The sequence below is a fragment of the Passer montanus genome, unplaced genomic scaffold, assembly GCF_014805655.1.
Source record: "Passer montanus isolate IOZ18808 unplaced genomic scaffold, ASM1480565v1 scaffold130, whole genome shotgun sequence".
In the NCBI taxonomy this organism is placed as follows: domain Eukaryota; kingdom Metazoa; phylum Chordata; class Aves; order Passeriformes; family Passeridae; genus Passer; species Passer montanus.
The window spans coordinates 766,528-790,415 of NW_024359833.1; the positions used below are offsets into that span (position 1 = coordinate 766,528).

The window sequence follows — 23,888 nt, forward strand, 5'->3', positions numbered from 1 at the left end:
TAAGATTCTGTGGCATGACTTGAGTGTTTTGTGAAGTCAGAATGTATCTGCAATATTGAATAATCCTCTCAAGCAGTAGGAAATATAGGAAAGATTGAGAATATAATATTATCCAAAGATGGATTCTCTTTCTTTCTTTTTTTTTTTTAATTGGACAAGACATATGAGGGTATATTGATGACATTTTTACTTTTACTAAAATGAGCTGTAGATTTTCATAGTTTGGTAAAGCAAAGCAATACCCCCAGCTGACTTTGATTAGAGAGGCAGTTCCATTGAGTTGACATCTGAATTAGGGTGAGCTCTAAAAACCCCGAGTGGTGTGTTCTGAGAAGACAGGATGTCTGTATATATACTTTCATAAAGTATATATATTATACTGCATACACACTCATTAAAGCCTTCCCCGAAGTGCCTATAAAAATTGTGAGTAAACCCTTGTAGGTTCTGAGTCAGATGCTACAGGTATTGCTGTTACTGCACTACATACAATACTTCCTTGAATGTTTGACCTGCAAGACTGGTGGAACCAGTCTCTTGCCTTCTGAATGCCCTAAAATGTATGTGTTGGTTGATTTCCTTGCAATTATCAGGATAAGGATGTGTCCTCGTTGCAGTCCACTAGAGAGGTGGTGAAATGGAAGTAGTCTGTGGCACATCTTCAGGAAATTAATCAATTTATATCATAAAGTATTCCCTGAAAATTCTGTAGTAGAAATCAGTGCTATAAAACTCACTGAAGCACAGACTTGTTTTCTGAATTGTGGTCCTGCTTCTAAGTCAGCTTATTCTAAGAAAAGGCAAAAAGTATGTGGTTTACTGTGTTCTTAAGTTCTTGTAGAAGTGATGCAAATCTATTTTGTCACAGTACCACCTCTGCTTATGAAACATCAAAAGCTGTAGTACAGCAGATGTTTCTGGGTTTGTCTGATAGCTTTTTCATCCTTCTGTCAGGGTGACAAGTTATGGAATAGTTCTAGCTTTTTCTAATGTTTTAGCCTTGCAAATTGTTGAAGTTGCAAGGTCAAACACTTGTTATTGCAGGTAATGCTCTTATGTGAAGAACAAATGGAACGTAAGTAGAAAGGAATTTCCCTTACTGTGTAAGCAGACATTAGTTACTTGGTTAAGCTTTTTGTGTGTTAATGCCTTTCCTCTGTTTTACATGTATCTTTCTTAAGGATCTTTCCAGGTTCCAGTGAATCTTTCCAGATTTCATGCTTTTATTTTAAATGGTTTTGAAGCATCTTCAGCACTTCGGGCAGTAGCCCTGAAGCTGTCCACTACTCTGTACATCATATGAGGAAAATTGTAGCTCTGCTGCCAAAGCTTAATGGCCAAACTGCTTTTTGTTGGGCTGTTTAACATTTATTTATAAATCTGCATACAACATGTTTTTGTGAGGAAATCCCAAGATCATTTGTTGATTTGTTAAACAGTTTCTTAATTTCTGCGTGTTTAATTTCCCAGGTAAAATCCTTAATGATGAAACTGCTCTTAAAGAATACAAGATAGATGAGAAGAACTTTGTGGTGGTCATGGTGACAAAAGTGAGTAATAATTTCTTTTGAGTAGGAAGCTTCATTAATTTAATTCTGTTTTTTCTTGTGATGAGTGGTTGTATATGCCCATCCTTAAAACCAGTGGAATTTCATCATATGCAAGTTCAGGTCAACAGTAAAAAGCTTGTGTGAATAGATAAAAAATATTGCTTCACAGTCTTGGTCTGCCTAAGCTGATTTTTGCTGTTGCTCTGTGCTGAATGTTTGTATCAAAGAAAAAAATTGCTAATGGTTGATTTTACTGTTTATTCTTTCTTGTATCTGTTATTTTTTTCCTTTTTATTATTAAAACGAAGAAGGCAGCCTAGGTAATTTGCTGATAAATCCTCTCTGTGGAACTCTTCCAGCCTTGCCATGTTGCTTTTCATAGTTCATGGCTTTTTCTTCTTTCAAACTCAACAGTATAAACCAGCAGAGACAGGATACATCTGGCAGTAAACAAACCTGTGGGTTTTGAAAGACTGCAAGTGCAATTTATAGGGAATGACTGTGACACGTGTTTGAAGTATTTCTTCTCTGAACCACATGTCAGTCTGCTTCCAGGAATCAAGCCACTGATTTTCCAGGCATTCCAGGCCACTGCAATCTGAATACAACTGGCTTCATCTGTGTTTTGGAATATGAAATTAATTTTGAAGCTAGAGTTCCTCCTCCTGACAAAGAAAACATATATTCCCATTACTCCAGATATACCCTTTATTTCTATCTGATGATAGTAAACATAATTAAACATGTGGGCTTGTTAAAGATAAATGTTGTTGCTGTCTTCCTGAATGAACAGCTTCCTAGTCTGTAGTTTGCCACAGGGGCATTTATCAGTACAAGAAAACAGGTGCAGATGAGATGTCATAGTCCAGTTTTTCATTTTGTTGCTAGAAGAAGACTCCAGAGAAGTTGTACAATTGCCACTCCTGGAAGTGTTCAAGAAATATGTGGCTGTGGCACTCAGGGACACTGTTTAGTGGTGTGTGTGTGGCAGTGCTGGGTTAGATTCAATCATTTTAGAGGTCTCCTCAACAATTTTATTATTCTAAAGGCAGATCTCCATGAAGAACTGCTAAATTCAGTATATTCTGATAATAAAGGACCCATACATTGGGCATACCTTGAGTCTTACAGTCTTTTTGCTAGTCTTGGAGCTCAATTGCCCTTTCCTGATTCTATTGTGGGTAAGACATGCCCAGTCATGTAGGCACAGACTGCTAACTTTGTCTGATGCTCAGACGTTGTTGCATTAAGGGTTTAGGAATCCAGCAGAAAATAACCCTCCTTGCATTCCGACTGTGTCAGTGTTTTTCTTTGAGTACTTATTAAAATGTTATTTGCTGTGCCCATCATGTTGGAAGCTATTCATTTTTAAGCATTACTTCTCCTTGCAGACAAAGGGGGAAGTAAGTGTTTTCTTCTTCAAGCAGTCAATGTCTGAAAGTGGTGCACCTTGAATAAGTAGTTTTGTTAAAGTTCAGCTATTTCGCTTGGAAAGGCAAAGATTGGGGTCAGCTTTGTCAGCCCTTGGGGCTATTGCTATATAATGGGATTAATAATACATCCAAGAAAAATTCAGGTTTCCGTTAGAGAAGTGAAGATTATTTCACAATTGCATACAAGTATTATTCACTCTAAATATTCTGCTGTAAATTTAGTAGTCCTTCATTCTGCTGTATCCTTGGTGCTTACTTCAGACCTGAAGTATTTGAGATTTTATTGTGCTCTGAATGCAAAGATTGCATAACTGAAACATGTTGCAGGTGAAGGGTTTTTTTGCATCTTGTGGTGTTCCAGCAAACAGCATTTATAATGAAATGTGATTTCTGAGTGGTAAGAAAATCTGAGTGGTAAGAAAAGCTTATGCTTGTTCTGCAGATGTTTTTTGGCAACTCTCTTGGTTTCTTCCTGAAAATGTGCTTTTGTAAAACACAGGATTGTTTTCATACTTAGAGTATTGTGGTCTGTAAATATTTAGATCTTTGCATTTCACTTTGTCCTCAGAGTGTGAGCTCTCAGGTGTGTGAGTACTTCAGTGACACCCTCAGTTGCTTGTTTAAACACAGTGAAGGGCGTTAGAGAGTTAATGTCTTGCAACATTTTGATGTTGTGCTTGATGTTGAGGCAGCGGTAGCAAACACAAATGATCGTAAGAGAACTTAGAGAGCCGTGGATTTATGATCTTTCTTCCGTGCCTGAACTCTTTTGTCCTCCTGCAGCCCAAAGCAGCAGCTGGAGCGACTCAGCCGTCAAATGCCACTTCCACTGTTGGCTCAACAACTGCAGCTCCCACAGCAGTTGCTGCACCAATCCCCGTTCCTGCCCCTGTGCCAGCTCCTGTCCCTCCACCACCAGCACCAGATGCAGTGGCTTGTGAACCTGCACCTGTGAGTGCTCCGAAAGAGGAGAAGCCAGAAGAAAAACCACCTGAGGCACCAGCTGCTGTCAGCCCGTCATCAATTGACAGGTATGAATAAGCCTCCAAAAACGGGTTCCCGTTTCTGTTGCTTCTAGTTTTGTTTTTAAGTTTTTATTACAGTGTTAGTTAAAATCACTCTCTCCATTCTATATAATTTTTCTTCTTTCTTAACTGTAATTTCAGTATCTGACTCAAGTATGATATTACTGATTGTGGGAAGCACCTCTCCTTGCTTATGCCTTCTCCTGTGGGAAGTGTGGTCTTGGGAGCAAACTGTGGAGGGGAAAGTTAAATGACACAAGACTTGAGCTCCTGTTAGGCATTTCAGAGTTGCTGTCCTGCCAGTTTCTTTTCAGACTGAGAATCTTCACCTGCAGTGGGGATCTACTGTTCACAAAGCTCTTGAAGTCTGAAGAGGAATGTGTCCTGTCCTGCTCATAACCCTCTGATTGTGCTTTTGATAATGTTGGACCATAAATTCCTTATTGCTGTATGAGTCTCTTTTTCTGGAAAGAGCTCCTTCTTCCAAAATGTAGGATGTGGTATTGCTCTTAGTCACATAATGCCTTAAAGCTACAAGGCTGGGGGGTTTTTTGGTTGTTTTTTTCCCCCCCCCGCCATGAATGTTCCTTGGTCCATCTGCAGGTAATTAATTGTGGGACCTGGGAAAACTTTTCACCTCAATTTTCTACAACTGAGAAAATCAAGTGGAAGTTGGAGGTTTCATCCCTGTTGTATGCTGTTGTCTTTTTTTGCTTAAGTTGCTGAAGTACTGCATGGGATTAAAATGTTGTTAACTGGAATTTAATGTCCCCTGAAGTGCTGCATAGCATCAAATCTTTATTTTTCATGCTCTGGGTTTTAATTACTTGTGTGTTATTTCTGGGAATACTGGTGCACAAGACCGTATTTTTTAAGTGATTGTATTTAAACACCATCAAATACTGATTTGATGATAACAAAGCAAAACTTGCAATTGCCTAATGTCTTGAAAAACTCATCACAAATTTCTTACACTAAATGCGCAAATTGATGATTTAATTTTGTAGTTCTGAGAAATGAGTATCTCTTAGGAATGGAATGCAAATAAAATTTCATTTATCAGTCAAATTAAATCAGTTGTTAAAAATACTAATGAGCGGGGTTATTTTCTTCTTTTTTTTTCCCTGCTGAGTTTGTCCAGTGGGTTCCAAGATCAATCTGTCATACTGAAATAGTATTTTTCATGTACAGATTGCAGTTTTGTAAAACTGCAGTAAGGGACCCTCAGTGTACACACTTGACAGGGAGGAGCAAAATAATTTAACATATGCATCAAAGTTATCACCTGCCTTGATTTCAGTGAATACTGTTTGCTTCTGATTTGCTTTAGAAGCCAAATTACTAAGGCAAGATTTATTGACCCAAGGCCAGGCCAGCTGGCGTCCTGCTTTGTCTTTGATCTTTTTTTGATTGTAAATCTTAACTACTGACAGATTCTAGTGAAGCATTCTTGTTGGAACAAATTATTTCTTGCACAGATCTTACAGAGATCTCTGTAAGTGCCTTGTTGGATTTTTGCTGGCATCTTCTGAAAACATTCAGATCAGTCTGATGATCTTTCACTTGCTGGTAGGAGTTGCTAACTCTGGTAGCCTGAGAAGTGTGAGGCTTCTGCAGCTCCATGTCCTCAAGTCTATCATGTTATCAGGACTGTGTATTCCCAAAATATACACACAATTTGGATATGCTTATAAATACATGTCTGGCTGCTTAGGTCAGCTCAGGCAGGGAAAATCCCAGCACTTATGCAAGGTACATCAGCCACATCCCCTTCCCCTCTGACTATTTAGGGCAAAGCCCACTACTGCAAAATGAATATGTGCAAAACACAAATGAAAAATACGAATTTCTGTTTTCATAGCTGGCCCCTTAGAGTTCACCAAGTTTTTGGTACCAGGGCATGGGGACTGCCTGAGCCCTGCCATCCTGCTCCAGGCCCTGATACTCAGATTCCCATTGCACATGCACACATACACACAGAGGATTCACCCAGGAGCTGGCTGTAGTCCTTGGCCTTCAGACTTCCACAGTTTCTGGTCTCAGAAGTTGCTGGATGCACAGGTGTCTGGATCCCCTCCATCTCACAATTCCCTGTCCCTGTGAACACTTGGAATTCCACATACACACTTGCATGTAGAACAGAGACACACACACTGCACTACAAAATTTTTTTTAAGTAGAATTTAATAAAAAGACAGGATAGATGGGTGGTGAGGAGCAGAGCACAGCCAGGCAAGTGTTTCTTTCATGTGACTGGCCCTTTTTCTCCCCTTTTTGCTCTCTTGACCCGTGCTTTTCTTCTGCATGGTTCTTTCCCTGCCTTTGGTTCTTCCTCTAGATTTCCCCCCAACACCTTTTCCTGGCACCCCACTCTGTCACCACCCTGTAGGCTGTAATGCCCTTGAAGGAGTCCTGCTGACCCACCCTGGGTGTCACCCTGAGACCAGGGGGCTGATGCTTTAATTTTGCAGCCCTGGGAGCTGGGCACCCTTGGCTGTGGCTGATTGAAACTGGTATTCTTCTGCCTAGTGTTGTGCCTCTGTGTTCCTTGCTGTTCATGGAGGTGAGCCTTTAATCCTGTAATTTAACAACTTTGATAACTTGAGATGGAGTAATTGCAAATGTTAGCAGTTTATATTCCTGGGAAAGTAGTATACTGAAATTTTAATAAGTGCTTGCCACCGACCTCCTTGGGTCCTCATTGAGGTCAAACTGGTGACTGTGGGGAAGCAGTTAGTGAGACTGCTGTGTGCTTTTGAAAATCCACCTTGTTCTCCCACCCTTTAAAGCATTCAAGCAAGCAGATGGCTAATCCCTGAGCAGATGGGCAGGAGCCAAACTTCTGGGGGGCAGCGGGGGAAGGTTGGCCTTGTTTAAAAATGCTAGCATTGTAAGTTTCTAAAATCTATTCTCACTATAGGACCAAAAGAGAGCTCTTTGGAAAGCTTTGTTGGTTTTTTAGAAACAAGAGGGGCTATTAGAGTTACAGCTGCTGCTGCTTTTTTTTTTTCTTTTTTTCTTTTTTTTTTTTTTTTTTGAAAAACATCCAGTTTTCCAAAGTTTTGTAATTACCATTGCACTTGTCTTCATCTTACAGTACAACAGGTGATACATCTCGATCAAATCTTTTTGAGGATGCTATAAGTGCACTTGGTAAGTGGAGAGTTTTTTTTCATGTAGACATTATTTTGGTGCAGCAGAAACATGACGGATTAGCAGATGTTGGCATTTTCTTCTGTATCTGTCATTGTTAAAGTTATAATCAAAGTGCTCTTCTCTAAGACCTGAAGTTAATATCTTGAAACTAGCTTCAAGAACTACTTTACTGAAGAATACTTCCCTTTAGATATTTTTATTGTGTAAGAGGAAGATCCTTGCACTCCTGCTTTTTTTTTCCCCATTTGCTTTAATTTCTCTTCTAACTGTTCACTTTGAAGTAGCTTGAATAGAATACCAGATGTAGATATGTGTGTGCTTTTCACTTTTGCACACCAGAGTGCATGGCTGGTAAAATGGCTGCCTTTATTATTCACTTGTTCCAGCTTTGAAAGTGCTTTGCTTTTTGACACATTGAGATGAGATAAATTCACCAGATCTGCTGCTGTCTGGGCTGAGAAATGAATGCCTCCATGTACTTACAGTCAACTTACTCTTATTTTGACAGTTTAAATAATCTTTGTTTCTCAGTGGAATAGACAGAATAAAGACAACAGGAAGCTCTGCCCATCATTTATGCTGATTTGGGTAGCTAGGAAATTATTAGGCAAACCCACAACTCCTTACTCCTACTGAAATTTTTGGGTTGTTTTGGAATGTAACAAATTACGGTACAGAAATAAGGAGGAGGTGGGGGTTTTATTCTCTCTTTTGTCTTTAAATATGAAGCTGCAATTTGGCACAAAGAGTGAAACCAAGTAAAGAGTTTCACTTACGTTTTCATGTGGGTATATTGGAGGCAGGTGCTGTAATTAAGCAGCTCAGGGTGATTTAGAAGCAGCAGTGATATTTTACAAGACTTAGTGGTAGCTGCTAGGTTTAGTCTGTCCAGCTGCAGTTTAGATCTTAGGTGAGACATACTGTTTTAAATTGTATGATCCAAAAGAGCTGATAGAGACTGATAGCAGGAGACTGAAATGTAACACTGAAACTAAACTGGCTGAAGTGATTGTTGTTTCCAAAGGTGCTTCCTTAACCATTCATTATATCTTAGTGGCCAAGATGATGTCATCACCAGCATTTGTGTTAGCAGTGTTGATCAATCAGCAAGTTAAATGAAGCTGGTGATCTTGGTTCAAACCTCCTCAAAACTGGGGAAAAAAAACCTCAAAATATTTCAAGAGCATCACCTCACAATCCATTTTGTATGGGAGTTCTTTGGTTGGTGTCCGATGGAGTAAACCCATGTGTCCCTAACATGTTTGGAAATCAGAGATATTGAGTATGATTTGCTGGGTAAGCATACTGTAAGTGTTGTCAGCCAATAAATTTTCAAGGGCAATAGGCATGAACTCTGTGGTTCTTTTTCTTTAAAAGTTGCCCTGAAGGGAATTTGCTTGCACAAATCCATGGAGTATGTTTTCACTTCCTAAGCTGGATCCAACATGTATTCTTACTGTGGCTTCTCAATTACATTTTCTGAAATTAATTGACTTCAATTTAAAAACAGGGATTGTTTTCTATGATTTGCTGTTGTTTTCAGTTAAATGCTGAAAAGTGATGTGGGTTTGTGTGCTGCGTGAAGATCTGCACGTCTTGCAATCTTTGTGCAACCACATCTTTCACAGGAGCAGCCTAAGATTTCTTTAGGGCATAGGATGAGAATTATTGTGGGGAGTGTGATGAACTAGATTTGAGAGTTAATCCACTTTAAAATGTTGCTTGAAAGATAAAAGCCAAAAGCAGAATCAATTCAGCATTGACCTCAAACATTTCTACTTGCACTAGGGACAGATAGGCCTGACTCTGTATTATGACACTGCTGATGTGCAACTTCTGAATTATTATTCTTTTGCACATTTTAGGAAGTAGACTGTATGGAGTACGTGCATCTACATTTTCAGCAATTCTGTTTTCCTCCTTTGGCTTTTAATTATGCCTTATGTAGCAGCCTGTGTGGAGCTTGCCAGCCTTTTTCCTCCTTTTTCTTGTATCAAATCTTCTAGTCTCTACCTTTCTTACATTGGAAAAGCAATACAGAAGTGTTCAAGTAGTAACTAATTACATCAACAAGTGTTTGTCTGCTTGATCAGTTTCTTAGGTAAGGGTAAACTAGTGCTGTGTAAGGAAGAATGTGAACAGAAGTAGCAAAATCATTGTGTTGGGATGATTATTGGCTTGGCTTTTTTGCTTCCCTGAAGATATGTATAGAAGTATGTATCCTTAGAGCAAAGTTTAGGTGATGTCTTTTTATTTAGCGTTTGAAAAAACGCAGGTACATGTGAAATGAATGATCTTGTAGTTCTGAATGAAGACATGGAGAACTTACCATTCCTTAAACTCAGGTTGGCACTATTACTTTGAAGCCCAAATAAAAAATACTCAAATTAGTCAAGGCTTTTAAATTCTTTATTTATGGATAATGCACAAGTACCCTTGGGCTAGGGCTGTTTTGTTGTTTGTTCTTGAGCATACTGCCTGAAGTCATACACCCACTGATTGTTTAGAAGCAGATCTTAAGAAACAGGCAGTGGGTCTGTTTTAATGTTGGCTTGACTTAAACACCTTCTCCCTAAGGGAATAAAACATCATGTTTTCCTTGGTTCTTTTAATTACAACTTACCTGGTTAACAGAGTAGCTCTTGTATTTGTTTCCTCTGGGTTTTTTTTAATGTTATCATTAATTAGTTGTTTTTTATGATGACTGTTAATTGTTTAACTTTCCTTTTGCTAACTTGCTAGTTGCAGAGTCAGTCAGTAGTAGGATTTCACTGAGATCAGGAATGCCTTTATCCAAGGAAGGAGATGGTATTTTAATGCCTGGGTTTGTTTGTAGCTTTTTCCCCCTCAAGGAAGATATCCTTGAAGACTTGCCCAATTACAGTGTATAATAGACTAGTTACTTTTTTTTTTGTAATTGTAATACTTACTGTCTGCATTTGAGGCAGGAAAATTAAATGGATTATGAAGAGAGATAATTGTCCTTACAGTGACATTAGTGAACAGTTGCCCTTAAATAGTTCCATATATAGTGTGTGTACCTTTTGTCTTGATTGTTGCAGGTTCGGGACAGTTTTCATCTATTTTTGCTGTAAGAGGTGGCAGATTTTATATGATGGATGTCTAGTCAAATGTTACATTGAGTGAGATAAAGATTAAAAATTAAATGAGATAACTTGGTTTCCTGAACTGCCACTGAAGTCTTGAGTGACTTTTCTAGATACAGCTTCTAAGTCTTGTGCATGATTTGAGTTGGTCCATATTAATTTGATCAAATTACTTTGATCATCATCACCAGCATGTAGCAATATATAGCAATATCTAATCACTAATTGTCATCTATCTAACAACAGCATAGCAGAAAGTCTTTATTTGGAAAATCCTCAATGGCTAATAATTTGACAGGCAGATTTCAAATTAATACATTTCCAAATGTAAGCTGCAGGAGACTTCTCTTGATTACATCAGGAATTGAGTATTAGCTGTGAGGATGCCCTTGACCTTAAATGAAAACTTGAAGAGAGAACATTATTTCAATTACAAGTACAGAACTATCACAAGTACTGCTTTTGTCAGTAGACGTTTACATTTTCTTCATTACCCTTCACTATTTCCAATCAAATTCATAATGAAACTACTGAATATATTTGGCATTAAAGCCACAGAACCACGGCATGTTTAATATGAAGTATGCTTTTCAATGAACAACTGCAATTCAGGTGGAAATTACACTTACCCATTGAAACTTTTTTTTGTGTGTGTGTGATTATTTTTATCTTATTCCCTTAAAATGGTGGTCCTGTGACTCCTAGTGACCGGTCAGTCCTATGAGAACATGGTGACTGAGATCATGTCCATGGGCTACGAGCGGGAGCAGGTGATTGCAGCACTGAGGGCCAGCTTCAACAATCCTGACAGAGCAGTGGAATACCTTCTGATGGTGAGCACTTTACCTGCACCTTTGTTTTCCACTTAATACCTTTCACTTTGATTTTGGTGTTATTTTGAACATTACTCAGTCTCTGAGAGGGACATTTGCCATCTGGGAAGATGAGATCAAAATTTTGATCAGACATGGTGTGTTATAGAAAACACTGAAGTAATCCCTAACCACCTCTGCCACTTCTTTACTTTCATTTTTTGTTGATTGATGTGGATGTATCTGTAAACTATGTCCAGTTACAGTCATAGCTTTACTGCCAATGTCACTTTTTAGTGACAGCATTAGTTGATTAGTTGTACTTTTGTATCTATATCGTCACCATTCCTTAGGTTCCAGTTCACTGTTTTTGCTAATAATACCATGCTCTTAATATACTTCACAAACAAAAAGGTTTGAGAGAGGATTTTTTGAACTGTACCTAATTTAACTGATGTTTTAATTTCATCAGTGTTTTAGAAAAGAATCAGTTTTCATTTAATAAATAAAGCTTGAAGGGTTAAACAAACTTCATTGGCATGAGAGGAAATAGAAGTGTAGTTTCACTTCAGTGAAAACCCTGGTCTTTTTGGATTTTTTCTTATTGTGTACCTTAATCTGACAGGTGAATTGTAACCACATAGATTCTGTCTGATTTTGTTGCTTAATCAGTATTTTCAGTACATTTAATTTTTGCTCTGGCACACCATTTTTCCCCTGATGAGGTTTTTCCTTTTAGCAGATCTGAACTTTATTAAAATCTGGCAACCAGATATCTTGACCTAATCCTTGCAAAATACATGCGGATTGAATTTCTGATTGATTGATAAGAAATCTGGCATCTTTACCCTCCAGTTATAAAACTTCAATTTTGTTAATGAAGTTTTCCTTCAGTAGTTAAAACTTCAATTCCCTGGCATGCTTCCTACTTACATTACTTACATTAATGTTCCCAAGACTGTAATCCTCAGATTCTAAGTTGACAACAAATGTTTTTGAGTACAAGAATATGAAAAGTTTAATTCCCAACTAGCATTAGGCCAAGCAAGGGTGAACGCAATAGCTCCCAACTCTCTGTCATAAGTCCTCAAGTTCAAACATTTGTTTTTCATGTTGTAAAAATGTTGGGTTTACTGTTCATCTAGTCTGTAAATACACCATAAATTCAGTGCCTCCCCTAAGTGTTTGGCCTGCTGTGTGTGTGGCAGTCCTACACAGTGGGCAATTCTTGTGCACTCAGTTTCTGGCATTCCCTTCCTCTAGCTTATTTCTGTTCAGGAGCTCCAGAATAGAGTGTCCCCACGATGGAGCTACATGGCACATCTGCCAAATGCATTGACTGCTATGAGCAGTTCATTTCTAAGTCCTTCAGTAGGTCTTGTGTATAAAGTGGGTCCTTCTCTTATTTAAGATTTCCCTTTATGTGCCGTGTTGTCCTTCCCTGGAAAATACCTTTTCTTTTTTCTTCCTCTTCCTCCTGCTGGGATAGAGAGTAGGGAGGAATGGTCTTGTTCTTGGAGACCATATTAGATGACAGACATTTTGTTGTCCTTCTAGAAGAATCCTTTTGCATTAAATGATCTTAATAACTGTTCTGGATCTCCTCCTTACTCTCCTGCTGCATCACAAAAAGGGTCTTTTTAGTTATTATTGATCTGATCTGTTGAGGACACTGTTCTTTGACCCTCTCTACATTACTTGCATCCAAACTATCATCAGCACTATCTTTTATATAATCTGCAGATTAGGATTAAGACATTGAGATCTGTAAGTGTAACAACACTATCCAGGTTCAAAAACCTGGGTACAGCAAGGGTAAGGTGTTGGGAAGCACTTCAACTGCAATTAAATCACAGCAGTTCCTCAGACGAACCCTGAAGAGTCTACTTGTTGTCCATGGTTCAAATGGCAAGTTCTTCAGTTTTCATGAATCATTGAGAATTATAGATGTAATCCTATGGTTGTGGAAGGAATTGCAAAAGATGATCTTTATTTTTCTATGCCCCTCACTCATCTTTGGCGGCATTTGCATCCAGATCTCTCTCTCAGCCAAGGATTTCCGACCCTCTAGTTAAGAATGAGTTTTGTCATCTCTTCAGTAACCAGCCTCTTTGGGATATTTTTAGGGAGCATTTCTTTAGTGTGAGTAAAATAAAATACTGAACATAACTCCTGGAGAGGTGGTCAATGTCCTGTGCCTGTTGGTGTTTCAGAGGCATTTGGACAATGACCTTTAGAGGCTTTAACTTTTGGTCAGCCATGAATTGGTCAGTCAGTGGGACTAGATGATCGCAGTAAGTACCTCCCAGCTGGAACTATTTTGTTCTCTAATCTGTGCAGAAGCTGGACCTGATGTGATTATTGCCCTACAGAGAGCAATGTCAGCTGAAAACCGCTGTACTGCTCCGTTAAACAGTAAACAATTGTTTCATCCAGCATAAGGCAACAGTGGCCTTTTTTTGCTGTCCAAGCAGTGTTTGCATTGAGAGTGGCTTGTGTGTGGTTTAATACCACGCTTTATTCTGTTGTGTGGCTGTGTGAGCAAGGTCCATACGCCTCACTGGCATTGTCTGATTACAGCTGTACACAGTCCCTGTTATTTGGAGAGTGGTGCTTCAAGCTTGTGTTCAAGAGTTAAGATGATGTTCAAGATGACAAATAAATTTCTAAGTAAATTTGTTTGAACTAGTTTACACAGTCCTTCCATTCAAGAGCAAACTTAGAAGTTTAAACAAGCACATGTTGTTTGATCTGGACACAGATTGCAGTGATGACGTATGCCTGTGAATAGGTGAAATCAACTAGTAATTTCATAAGATTACCCCAAATTGTTACATTATACTTGGATTGCCAGAAATTACTGATTTGATGGAAAAGGTATTTAATCAGTGCTCTGTAAGCCACTGATAAGGGAGAGTTACATCAGAATTATACCATGAATGGAATCCTCCTCCCCCTCAGCAGAAGGAGGGATGTGTACTGAGCTTACTGAGCCATGTGAAGGTAATGAAGTGTGTGACAGGGAAATCTTGCATTTATTCCTCTGAGTGGCTTAAATGTGCACTTGATGATCAGGTGATTTATACCTTGATGTGCTTCTTAATTAACAGGTAAGGCAAAGAGCATTGCTTGGAGCACTGTCCAATTCTCCCTTCCTAGATGTGCCCTCTATATTAGCTGTATATTTGTCCTTTTTGTTCAGGTGTAATGATGAGCATACCATGTGAAGATCATGTTACAGCAGGACTTTTAGGACTTTTAGGTAATCTACATTACCTACCAGTGATTTTTATGGTAGGCTTGACAAACCTCTTCATTGTCTGGTTACCCTGTAGTTCTGTAATATTTTCACCCACCCAGTTCCTTACATTTTGTGGTTCCCCAGCAAAAGGATGACCCTCATTTGGGTAACTTTTCTGGGCTGTTCCAACAGGGTTTGTTGTAATATTCTTTGTGTCTCTCCCATGAGTAAGTTTTCAGGCTTCAGAAAGGTAGATTAAAAGGACAGACTTGGTGCAGGAGTTCAGTGACAGTGAGGAAAGCAGGTTTCGGGTAGGAAGCTTGAAGCATTTCCATGCAGGAGAAAAGTAGTAGAGTGAGGTATCACTGTTGTATAACCAGCATTCTAGTTTATTATAATACTGTGTTTTATCTTTGTCCATTTCTGCCCTCTGAGCAGTCAGTTCCTGTATAAAGTTGCTTGCACATAAAAAATAAAAGGCAAGTTTAACTTATTTTTCAAACTTGCTAAAGCTGGGTGACGTACAGACCTTTTCACCTTTAAGATATAGTGAATGACAGCTTTTCATTGAGGAAAGAGGTCCCAAGAGCTGTGTTCTCATGTCTCTTCTCAGTTCCTTGCCAGTTGTGTGGAAGTTAATCTTAGTTAGCATTTTGTACTGCAGTTTGTTGCTGTAATGTCACTTTTGCACAACAGTATAACATAGGGTAACAGTATATTTAGTTTAACTTTTTCACTCATATCAAATGTCTTTAAACAGGATTCAAAGCGTGTTCTAAAGTGATACAGAGCACGCTTTACTGACTTTTTATACAAACCACACATTTTTCCTGCCAAAAAATAAAATTAATCTTTTCACGCTGTTCTGTCAGTTACAAATGCATAACTCACAGGATCTTGCCTTGTATTTGCAGTGGAAGCATTTAAGTTTTTTATTTTCCCCCCTCCATTCTGTAACCCAAATACTGCATGCAGTTGAAACGTGTCTGTCAGCAATCTGTGGGTAATGATGTGAACTGTGGCTTTAGGGTATACCTGGAGATAATCAGGCTGTGGCTGACCCCCCTCAACCACCAAGCACTGGTGCATCTCAGTCTTCAGCAGTGGCAGCAGCAGTAGCAACTATACCCACGACTACTAGTTCACTAGGAGGTAAGAAAGGCTGCATTGGAGGAGATGTGATAAATAATGTGCACTTAATCCATCTATTTTTCAGTCAGTTTTAAGTTCCAGGTGCTTGTGAGCTGCTCAGAGGGAATTGGGTAAGAGCTGTTAACATGGAAATTATTCCAGGTGTGGTACTTTCCTGGGACAAGTGGCTTGTTGTATGTCATGTGCAAAGTTCTCAAAAAATGCAGTGAACTTGCACAATTTGTTTAATTCAGTATTCTGGATTCTGAAGTGCAAGACTATGGATTGGGGGGGTGGGAGCATGTGTTTTCTCTCACTTAAACTCTGATTTTCTTCTCCGTGATTGACTGGGGACTGTCCACTATGACTATATTAATGTATTTCCCACACAGAAGCTGGGATATCAAGGGAGAAACCTGAAATTAAGCCATGAAGTGTAGCACTGGAGGGACCCATAAATGACCTATAAATGACTCCTCACTCAGCAGTGCAGCACTTTGGCAGTGGTTGGTGCCTGCTGTAAATAAGAGTATTTATCATGTATTTATCTCCCCCTTAAAAGGAGATAGATAAAATACATGAAAGGAGCCTAATGAAGGGGTAGGAAAGGTCTGTCTGGAAATGATGGTCAAGATATAAGAGAGGAGAGACTGGATTGGGTAGATTGAGATTAACCAGAGATGAGATGTCCAGAGGAAAGTGTTGGAGATAAGGACAAGGCTATTGGATCTTAACAGAAGACTAGGTGAGGAGGAAATGCAGTGTTTAATCTTAGAATAAAGAAATTTTGCTTAAAGCTAGAATGAGAAAGCAAATTCTTTTATTCTTCAGTGAGTGGTGTATTATCCACCTGTTACTATCTACAATTGCAGTGTAGGTATGCATTTTATTAAGATTCTCAATAACTTTTTAAAAAACATGTTATTTCACTGATCTTTTTTTCAGGACATCCACTTGAGTTTTTACGAAATCAGCCTCAGTTCCAGCAGATGAGACAAATTATCCAGCAAAATCCTTCCCTGTTGCCAGCATTGCTACAGCAGATTGGACGGGAAAACCCCCAACTACTGCAGGTGGATCTTAAAACAAGAAAATAATGTTTACTAATTCTGATTCAGCTTTTGCAAGAGAGTCATATGTTGATGTTGTCTGGGATAATATGTTACTAGCAGTTACAACATTCTATTGCTGGCTTTCCAGCTGTTGTTGCTGTACAGAATGTATTTTCTATGACATTGGATACAAATTTGAGATTTTATAAGAGGTGCAGAGGGGGTGAGGAAGTTGGAAGGATCACTGCAGTTTAATTGAAACATAAAAATTGTATTTGTTATAATTAGATATAACTTTTTTTTCTGTGTACTTTTTGCACTTCCCTTTAACTTCTTAATTCTCTGAAAATAAATATTTTTACTTGCCTCTTGGCATGCTTAAACTTCAGTTACTTAAATATATGTGTTTCTTCTACTTTTCTGTGCATCACAGCAAATAAGCCAGCACCAGGAACATTTTATTCATATGTTGAATGAGCCAGTTCTAGAGTCTCGCCAAGGTTTAAGTGGCAGTGATGATGGTGCCAGCACTGGAGGAATAGGAGATGCTGGGAATGCTCATATGAACTACATTCAAGTAACACCTCAGGAAAAAGAAGCTATAGAAAGGGTGAGCCTTTCTTCTTTTAAAATCTCGTTGCTGTTGGGTGTTGACTCCAGTGCATGCTTAAGACTTACCTAACTTAAACTTTGTTTAGCTCAGTAGTTCTTGCATCATATTTGGTATTTTCATGCTTGGCATTTCACAGCTTGTTGTAACCTTGTTTCAAGTCATATCTCTTCTTGCTTTATAGCAGTTGAGTCTAAAATATCTTAAATCTGCCTTACTGAGATGAGGCAGAGCATTTTGAGTGATCAGAGACCATCCTGTCAGAGACAATTGATGATGGAATGGGTTTCCCTCAGGAATTATTCAGGAAGTAATCCCTCTTGCAGAAGCCTCAGCCAGTACTGTTCTAGATCATGCCATGACAGGTACAAAGACCTGGCTGCTTGAACACTGTTTGCAAAGTACTTGGAAAGTAAGAACACTTAAGTTAAGTAGATTAGTTGCAATCAAGACTTTACCCAGTTATTTGTCTGTCCATGACAATTAGTTAATTACAGTTTTCTAAAAGTACTGGTAAGCATGAAAATACACTCTGAGATGGTATATTGCATACATAAATACTGTGTAACTGACTAAAAATGGTTTTGCATAGATGGCAATGCCTCTGAGATTTTTCTTGGCACAAATTGCAAGACTTTTGTCATACTGTGATAGTGGTTTGGTACTGCAAAGACAATGTTTTTTCATCTGGCAAAACAAAATTTAAGTAAGGCTTATTAGAAGATACCTATTTGAATATGGGTGTCAGTCCTCCACATCTTGAGGACATAGGCAATTAATAAAATTAGTCTAATAAAATTATTTGTGCATGTACTTCTTCACAGGTTCTCATCTTCTCTAGTCTGTTGCATTTCCTTTTAAAGCCATTTTATGCAGTTGAGCTCTTTTACCTCTACAGCCTGTTCTGAAACCCAGCAGAGATCCATACACTTCTTTCTCTTTCCATTAAAGACAAATCTTGAAATTTAAATGTCTTAGTATTGCAGCTGATGCCTTCATGTTGTCTGTGGGCTAGAAATAAAATCTAAGAATGGCTGGTGTGGGATAATAGGACACAGTTTTTCTCATAGTTATTTGATCTGCCCCATACATGAAATGCCTTGCAGGTGCTGTGAGGATTTTAAGAAAATCTCCAAATAGTGGTGTGTACTTGCCTTTGGCTAAAACAAGAATTCATTTGCTGAGTGCCCCTAAGTGCTGGCTAAACCCTTGGCACAGTAATAAGTTCTTCTCTGATGTTCTCATGCCCTGTTGTCACTGTGTTCCAGACATTAATTAATTCCTTGACTTCTGAAAACCAGATTGCTCTCAGCTTACTTGTCTTGGCTGCAGTGTGTAGTTAATTTTTTAAGATAAACAATTGAAAATATGGCTTAATGTGATGTGCTGGACAGCTTACTAAAGATCACAGGCTGAGAGCTTTTGTTCCAGGCAATTTTTTTGTTAAAAGTGCTTTGGAGCTTTGTATAATTGTTTAAAATGAGCATTGTTTGAAGTTGGGTTTTTTTTCCTGCAGCAGTGCAATGTGCCATTACTTCATGACAATACTGTGACCCAGGTCTGTTTTAGACTTATTGTGTCGCTAAAGAAGTGACAAGTTTTTATGGTGGTTCATTAGACTTGAGCCAATCACTTTTTCAAGTGCCTCTTTACTAAAGGCAGAGGCAGCACCTTATTTTTTACTTGCTAAAATCTGCACTGAGCTAGGCATCAGTGTTATTTTCAAGAAGGCAGTAATTGCTTAAGTGACGTCTCAAGACACTAGACATACAAAGAAGCCTAACATGCAAAATGCACCTCCTAAATATGTTTCTTTTCTTCAGTTAAAGGCATTAGGATTTCCTGAAGGACTTGTCATACAGGCATATTTCGCTTGTGAGAAGAATGAAAACCTGGCTGCCAACTTTCTTCTACAGCAGAACTTCGACGAAGACTGAGAGGATTTTTTTTTTATTTCACACCTCACACCAGTGCATTACACTAACTCTGTTCACTGGATTGTCTAGGATATTTGGGCTTATATTCATAATGCTTGGTGTATGGAATATAGGGGGTGGGTGTAAGGGAGAACATAGGAAACAAAGCAAAGAAAGCAACAAGTTTTAAATGTCTGTTTTAAATTAGCAGATGCAGAAATTCGCACAGTGTAAAAAAAAAATATATATATACAACCAAAAAATCAGCTTCTGCAGATAATTAGTTCCTTCTGTAAACTGTAGGTTAACTTTTTCTAGGTTTTCACTCTTACTGTACTAGTTCCAGAAATGTAGTGTAATGCACTGCTTCATGTTCCTTTCCACTTAGTATTGACATTGGAAGTAGCCTGTGCTACGTAGATTTTACAGTCTGTATTTCATGGCAACACTGGATAGCAGCTTTGTGAAATCTAAAAGATCTGAGCAAATGTAATCCTGAATGCCAGAATGGGGGTATTCGGGTTTTTTTTTTCAGCTGTGTTAAAGTAGTGCAAGAAACACAGTATTTTTGTCTAATGCTGAATTAGAACAGTGTTGGCTTTTTTCTTTTTTTTCCAATGAAAACCCATTACAGTTAAAAGTGTCCTGATTATTGAGAAACACCACCCCCTCCTTTGTCCCCCTGAAATGATCTGAGAAACTATATACATACAGAAAAAAATTATTATCCTGTTTACGTATTTTCTCTTTGGGAAAAAAAAAAAATTATAGATACCTAATTACTGTTCTTTTAATGTTATCTTGCAGTAAAAGTTTTAAAAGCAATAGATTGCATGTTTGGTTTTGTTATATGCACTCTAGTGAGTTGAATATTCTTTTTCTGCCAGCAAACAAAATGCAAGCTTCATTTTTGTCTGCTGCAATGAGACTTTATCAAATCAAATTTCACCTTCCCAACTTTGTTGAACCAGCTTTTATAGTACAGCTGTAAGTGTTCTGTTGCTCTTGAGTAGATTGTAGTGTTCAAGCTATTTCTGTTAAGTAAGGACTTTTGGGGATTTATTCACTTTATAAGGATGAGAAGTTGAAAACTTGAGATATCAAGCAAACTATGAATTTATTCCAATGTAAAAAAAATTGACACTCGAAACTTTCTATTGAAAATAAACTCTGGTTACAGAGTTTTACAGAATCTTATTTCTTTATACCTACTTACCATTTATTTTGTTTAGTCATCATAAAATGTTAACAATCTTTTTTTTTTATACATGTTTACTTTTAGAGGTAATTTTGCCCATCATTGCAATACTATGAATAAAAACAAATGTAAATTTAATCTAAAGCTGTTCTGTGCAACGTTACCTGAACACAACATGGGGATAGTTTGAATTTTCTACTGTTGTAGTCCAATTACCTGGATTACAATTTTACCTCTACAGTAACCAGGAAAAAATATTATTAGTGGTACAGCACTGAATTCCTGTACTACTATTGATATTAATGATTTTAATGATTTAGTGGTACAAGTAAACTAAGAAATTATTTTCTGCTGAGTGTGTTTATCAGTGGATTAACTACTTAGCTATTACTTAAGCTCAAAGTACAAGTCAAGTGTCTTGAAAAACGAGCTAAAAAGACTGAAACATTTGTATTTCATTTCTTCATTGATTGGCCATAGTCTGTAAAAATATCTGCACAAAACAATGAAATGTATTAAAGCCTTTTACTTTTTTTTCTATTACATCTGTGATATTTTTCCAGATAGTGTGTATTTTAATTATTCAGATTTTATTCTTTTAAAATTTCTTAGGTGAATGTCGTCTAAGTGATCAGTAGCACAACCCAAATCTGTCAATAGGAGATGTGATACTGCTAAATAGGAAATAAGTATTTCATAATGTTTTCATTTTAGAGAAGTTAACATTAATACCTGAGTCAGCTAGTAAACTTCATCTAAACAGGATTCTCAGTTTGTCTGTGAACTGGGAGAGATGAATTTTGGTTTAACACTGCACGCCAAAAGAGGCTGTTTGTTATCTGTAAAAGGACCAGCTGTCAGGTACTTGAAAAACACCAAATTGATACAAGGACTTCTTGAATGTACTTTTACTACATAGCTGATACCTAACTGAGACAAAAGCTTTTAGTTTGTGGGAGTCTTCTGTACTGATCAAACTGCTATGAGAAATAACCATTCCTTCTCTAGGAGGGTGGAGAGTAAAGCAAGAATGTCTGGGTGTTTCAGTCCACTCCCTCCAATTTTGATTTTGAAATGTTTACTTATTATAAATGTATTTGAATTAAAGTCTGTTGAGCTTGTTCTTTGTAAAAAAAAAAAAAAAAAAAGAGGAAAAAAAAAAAAAGCTAGTAGCTTTGTTCATTTGTAACTTTGTATGCTGAGTGACTGAGGGATATATGGCTGCTGTGTTTGAAGCCTTACTAGTCATGCTGTTCCCGTTTTTTCCAGCAGTGAAACAGTGTTTTTGTGACTTCTGATGAACAACAGGTGTCTGACCTTACATGCTAGCAAAAACTGTTACCTGTCCAATAGCGGGATACTTGCCAGGGAGAATCATGTCTCTCTTTGTAGTAGCTGCCAAAAGGGAAGAATACATGGAATTCATGTGGTGTTGAGGAGGTGTGACCTGAGCAAGCTGCCTAGGTATGTTGTGCCTCGTTTTCTACCAAGTACTACCAGGAGTTGTCTGCACAGAGTGCTTCTCAGCTTCTCTGCTGCAGATCTCTTAGGGATTTGGGGATCAGTTTCCTCAGGGCTTTCTGAACAGTAGCTGAGAAAATAAAGTATTTCTTCCTAAGTTTTGGTACTGTAGTCCTTACCTTTGTTGTAAAACTTCTGAATATCTGCTTAGACAAAAGCTATTTATGATGCACTTTTAATTGGGATTAAAAAGTTACTCTGAAGTCATATTAATTCTGTAGTTGTCTGTTCTTAAGTCCTCTCTACAGCTGCATTTGGATGCTGTGGTTCATTTACCTCGTCCAGAGCTGCCTGATGAATCCAGCTAAAAGCCAAGCCATTTTACTGATTAAATGCCCTGTTCTTACCCCACACTAACAGAACTTTTTAGGAATGTGAGATAATCACTCCTGAAGCCAGATTGTGACTGATTTTGGAGTGCTGGGTTGAGCTTCACTTCAAGAACATGCATGAATAAATCAGAGACACAAAGCCAAGTCCTCAAATAATGCACGCAGATATGTGACCCGTGGTTTCATTGGATATTTCATTTGGTTTTGTAGAGTTCTGGAGGCAGCCACATCCATCTTTTTTTTTTTTTTCCAATTTCTCTTAAATCCAGTTCTGTTCACAAAACTAACATAGAATTTCTGTGCTTGAATATACTCTCTAGTGTAATGGAAAGACTAAGGTGGGAGTGGGGAGAACAGCTTTGTCAGTAACCTTTTTATTTCTTCATCCCTGCCTGCTTTGGGATGCCAACAGTGTTCAACACACCATCCTTTGAAAACATTATTTTGACACAGCTACAACCACCACTATGTGGTTATGAAGCAACAATTTACAAAATGTAGTGTCTTCATTAAACCATCCAGAAAAGCAGACTTATTCCACCTGTGATTGAGTGATGTATGGGAGAAATTTAAGTATTCAGTCATGAATACATGAGTGCTGCTGATGCATGTATCTGCAGACTGCAACTGATGTTGCTGACTTCAAGTGATGTATGGGAAAAATTTAAGTACTCAGTTACCACTGAATATATGACTGCTGCTGATGCATGTATCTGCAGACTGCAACTGATGTTGCTGACTTCTGATTGTCAAGTGCCAGTTCTGTATTGATGTATTTCTTCAAAGAATATAGGACCTGTGAGGAGGAGAAAAAACAAAGGTTGTGAAACTTCTTGGGTTTTGTCAGGGCTCAACTTCTTCCTTCGGTGCAAGAGAAATAAATGTTAAACACACACAATTTAACTCCAGTTCTAATCAAAGCACATTTTCATGAAGACAGCAGCATCTCTGGCATTTCCTGTCCAAATTGCAGTGAAACTAATAAAAGACTCTTCAGTAATGACAGTAGTCTGGAATAACTAATGGTCCTAGAGTCTTAAGGTCTTCCCTCCACGTCATCCCTTTGCTTTGGCATTTTCCTTGGTGAGCTGATATAAAGCATTATCTGCTGTGTGCCTCCACGTGCAGAAGGTCTGGCACCAAAAACAGTCCTTGAGGTTTTGTGTTGTGTGTGCTCCATGCAGTTATGCCTGAGAGACCCGGGGAGCAAAGTGTCTTTTAAAATAGGTGTCTCTCTATTTTTATATGGCTCCACACATAAATGAGAGTACTCTGTGGTGCTGAGGGCAAGGAGCAACATCCTTGAAATTTTTGTTGCCTGAGATAAGAGATTTTAGATGTGATAGACAAGGAGTAACCAGATACACCAGCAGGCAGCTGTTTGCCATCCCAGGGGAAGGGTTGGTTGCTGTCCTTGTAATGTGAAGCATTTGACTTTAAATGTGCAGCAGCCAAAGATAAAAAAAAAAAGGGCAATGTCTCCCACATGTCTGTGTGCCTGTATCTGTAGAATTGTTCAAAGTCAGACATATATTTTTAATTATATCTTTGAATTAAGCTTGTTTCTTCCCACCCCAACTACCTTGTCTTTAAATCTCCTTTTTTTTTTTCCCATTTCTTTTCATTATTGAAGAAAGCATGCCTCCTGAAAAGGCAGCACTACCAGTTTCTGTTGGAGGATGGAAGAACAGGATTTGGGGATAGGAGAAGGGGCAGGAAATAGTCTTCAGAGTGGGATATGAAACAGGACAATAAAAGTGCTGAACATCTGGGATAAAGATCTCCATAGGGAGGGTGAGGTGAG

At 38.2% G+C, this 23,888-nt stretch overlaps 1 protein-coding gene across 2 annotated transcripts in view; it reads left to right on the forward strand.

The window, feature by feature from the left end:
• RAD23B (RAD23 homolog B, nucleotide excision repair protein) overlaps positions 1-21,959 on the forward strand; it is a 35,815-nt gene extending 13,856 nt beyond the window's left edge. For both annotated transcript variants that reach the window (XM_039699166.1, XM_039699165.1), the window contains 8 exons: positions 1,471-1,550; positions 3,767-4,014; positions 7,106-7,161; positions 10,977-11,104; positions 15,353-15,476; positions 16,401-16,528; positions 16,941-17,117; positions 18,941-21,959. In XM_039699166.1, the coding sequence (XP_039555100.1) occupies positions 1,471-1,550; positions 3,767-4,014; positions 7,106-7,161; positions 10,977-11,104; positions 15,353-15,476; positions 16,401-16,528; positions 16,941-17,117; positions 18,941-19,054 (1,055 nt within the window). In that variant the 3' untranslated portion in view covers positions 19,055-21,959. The remainder of the gene's footprint in view (positions 1-1,470; positions 1,551-3,766; positions 4,015-7,105; positions 7,162-10,976; positions 11,105-15,352; positions 15,477-16,400; positions 16,529-16,940; positions 17,118-18,940) is intronic.
• Positions 21,960-23,888: the final 1,929 nt, after the last annotated feature.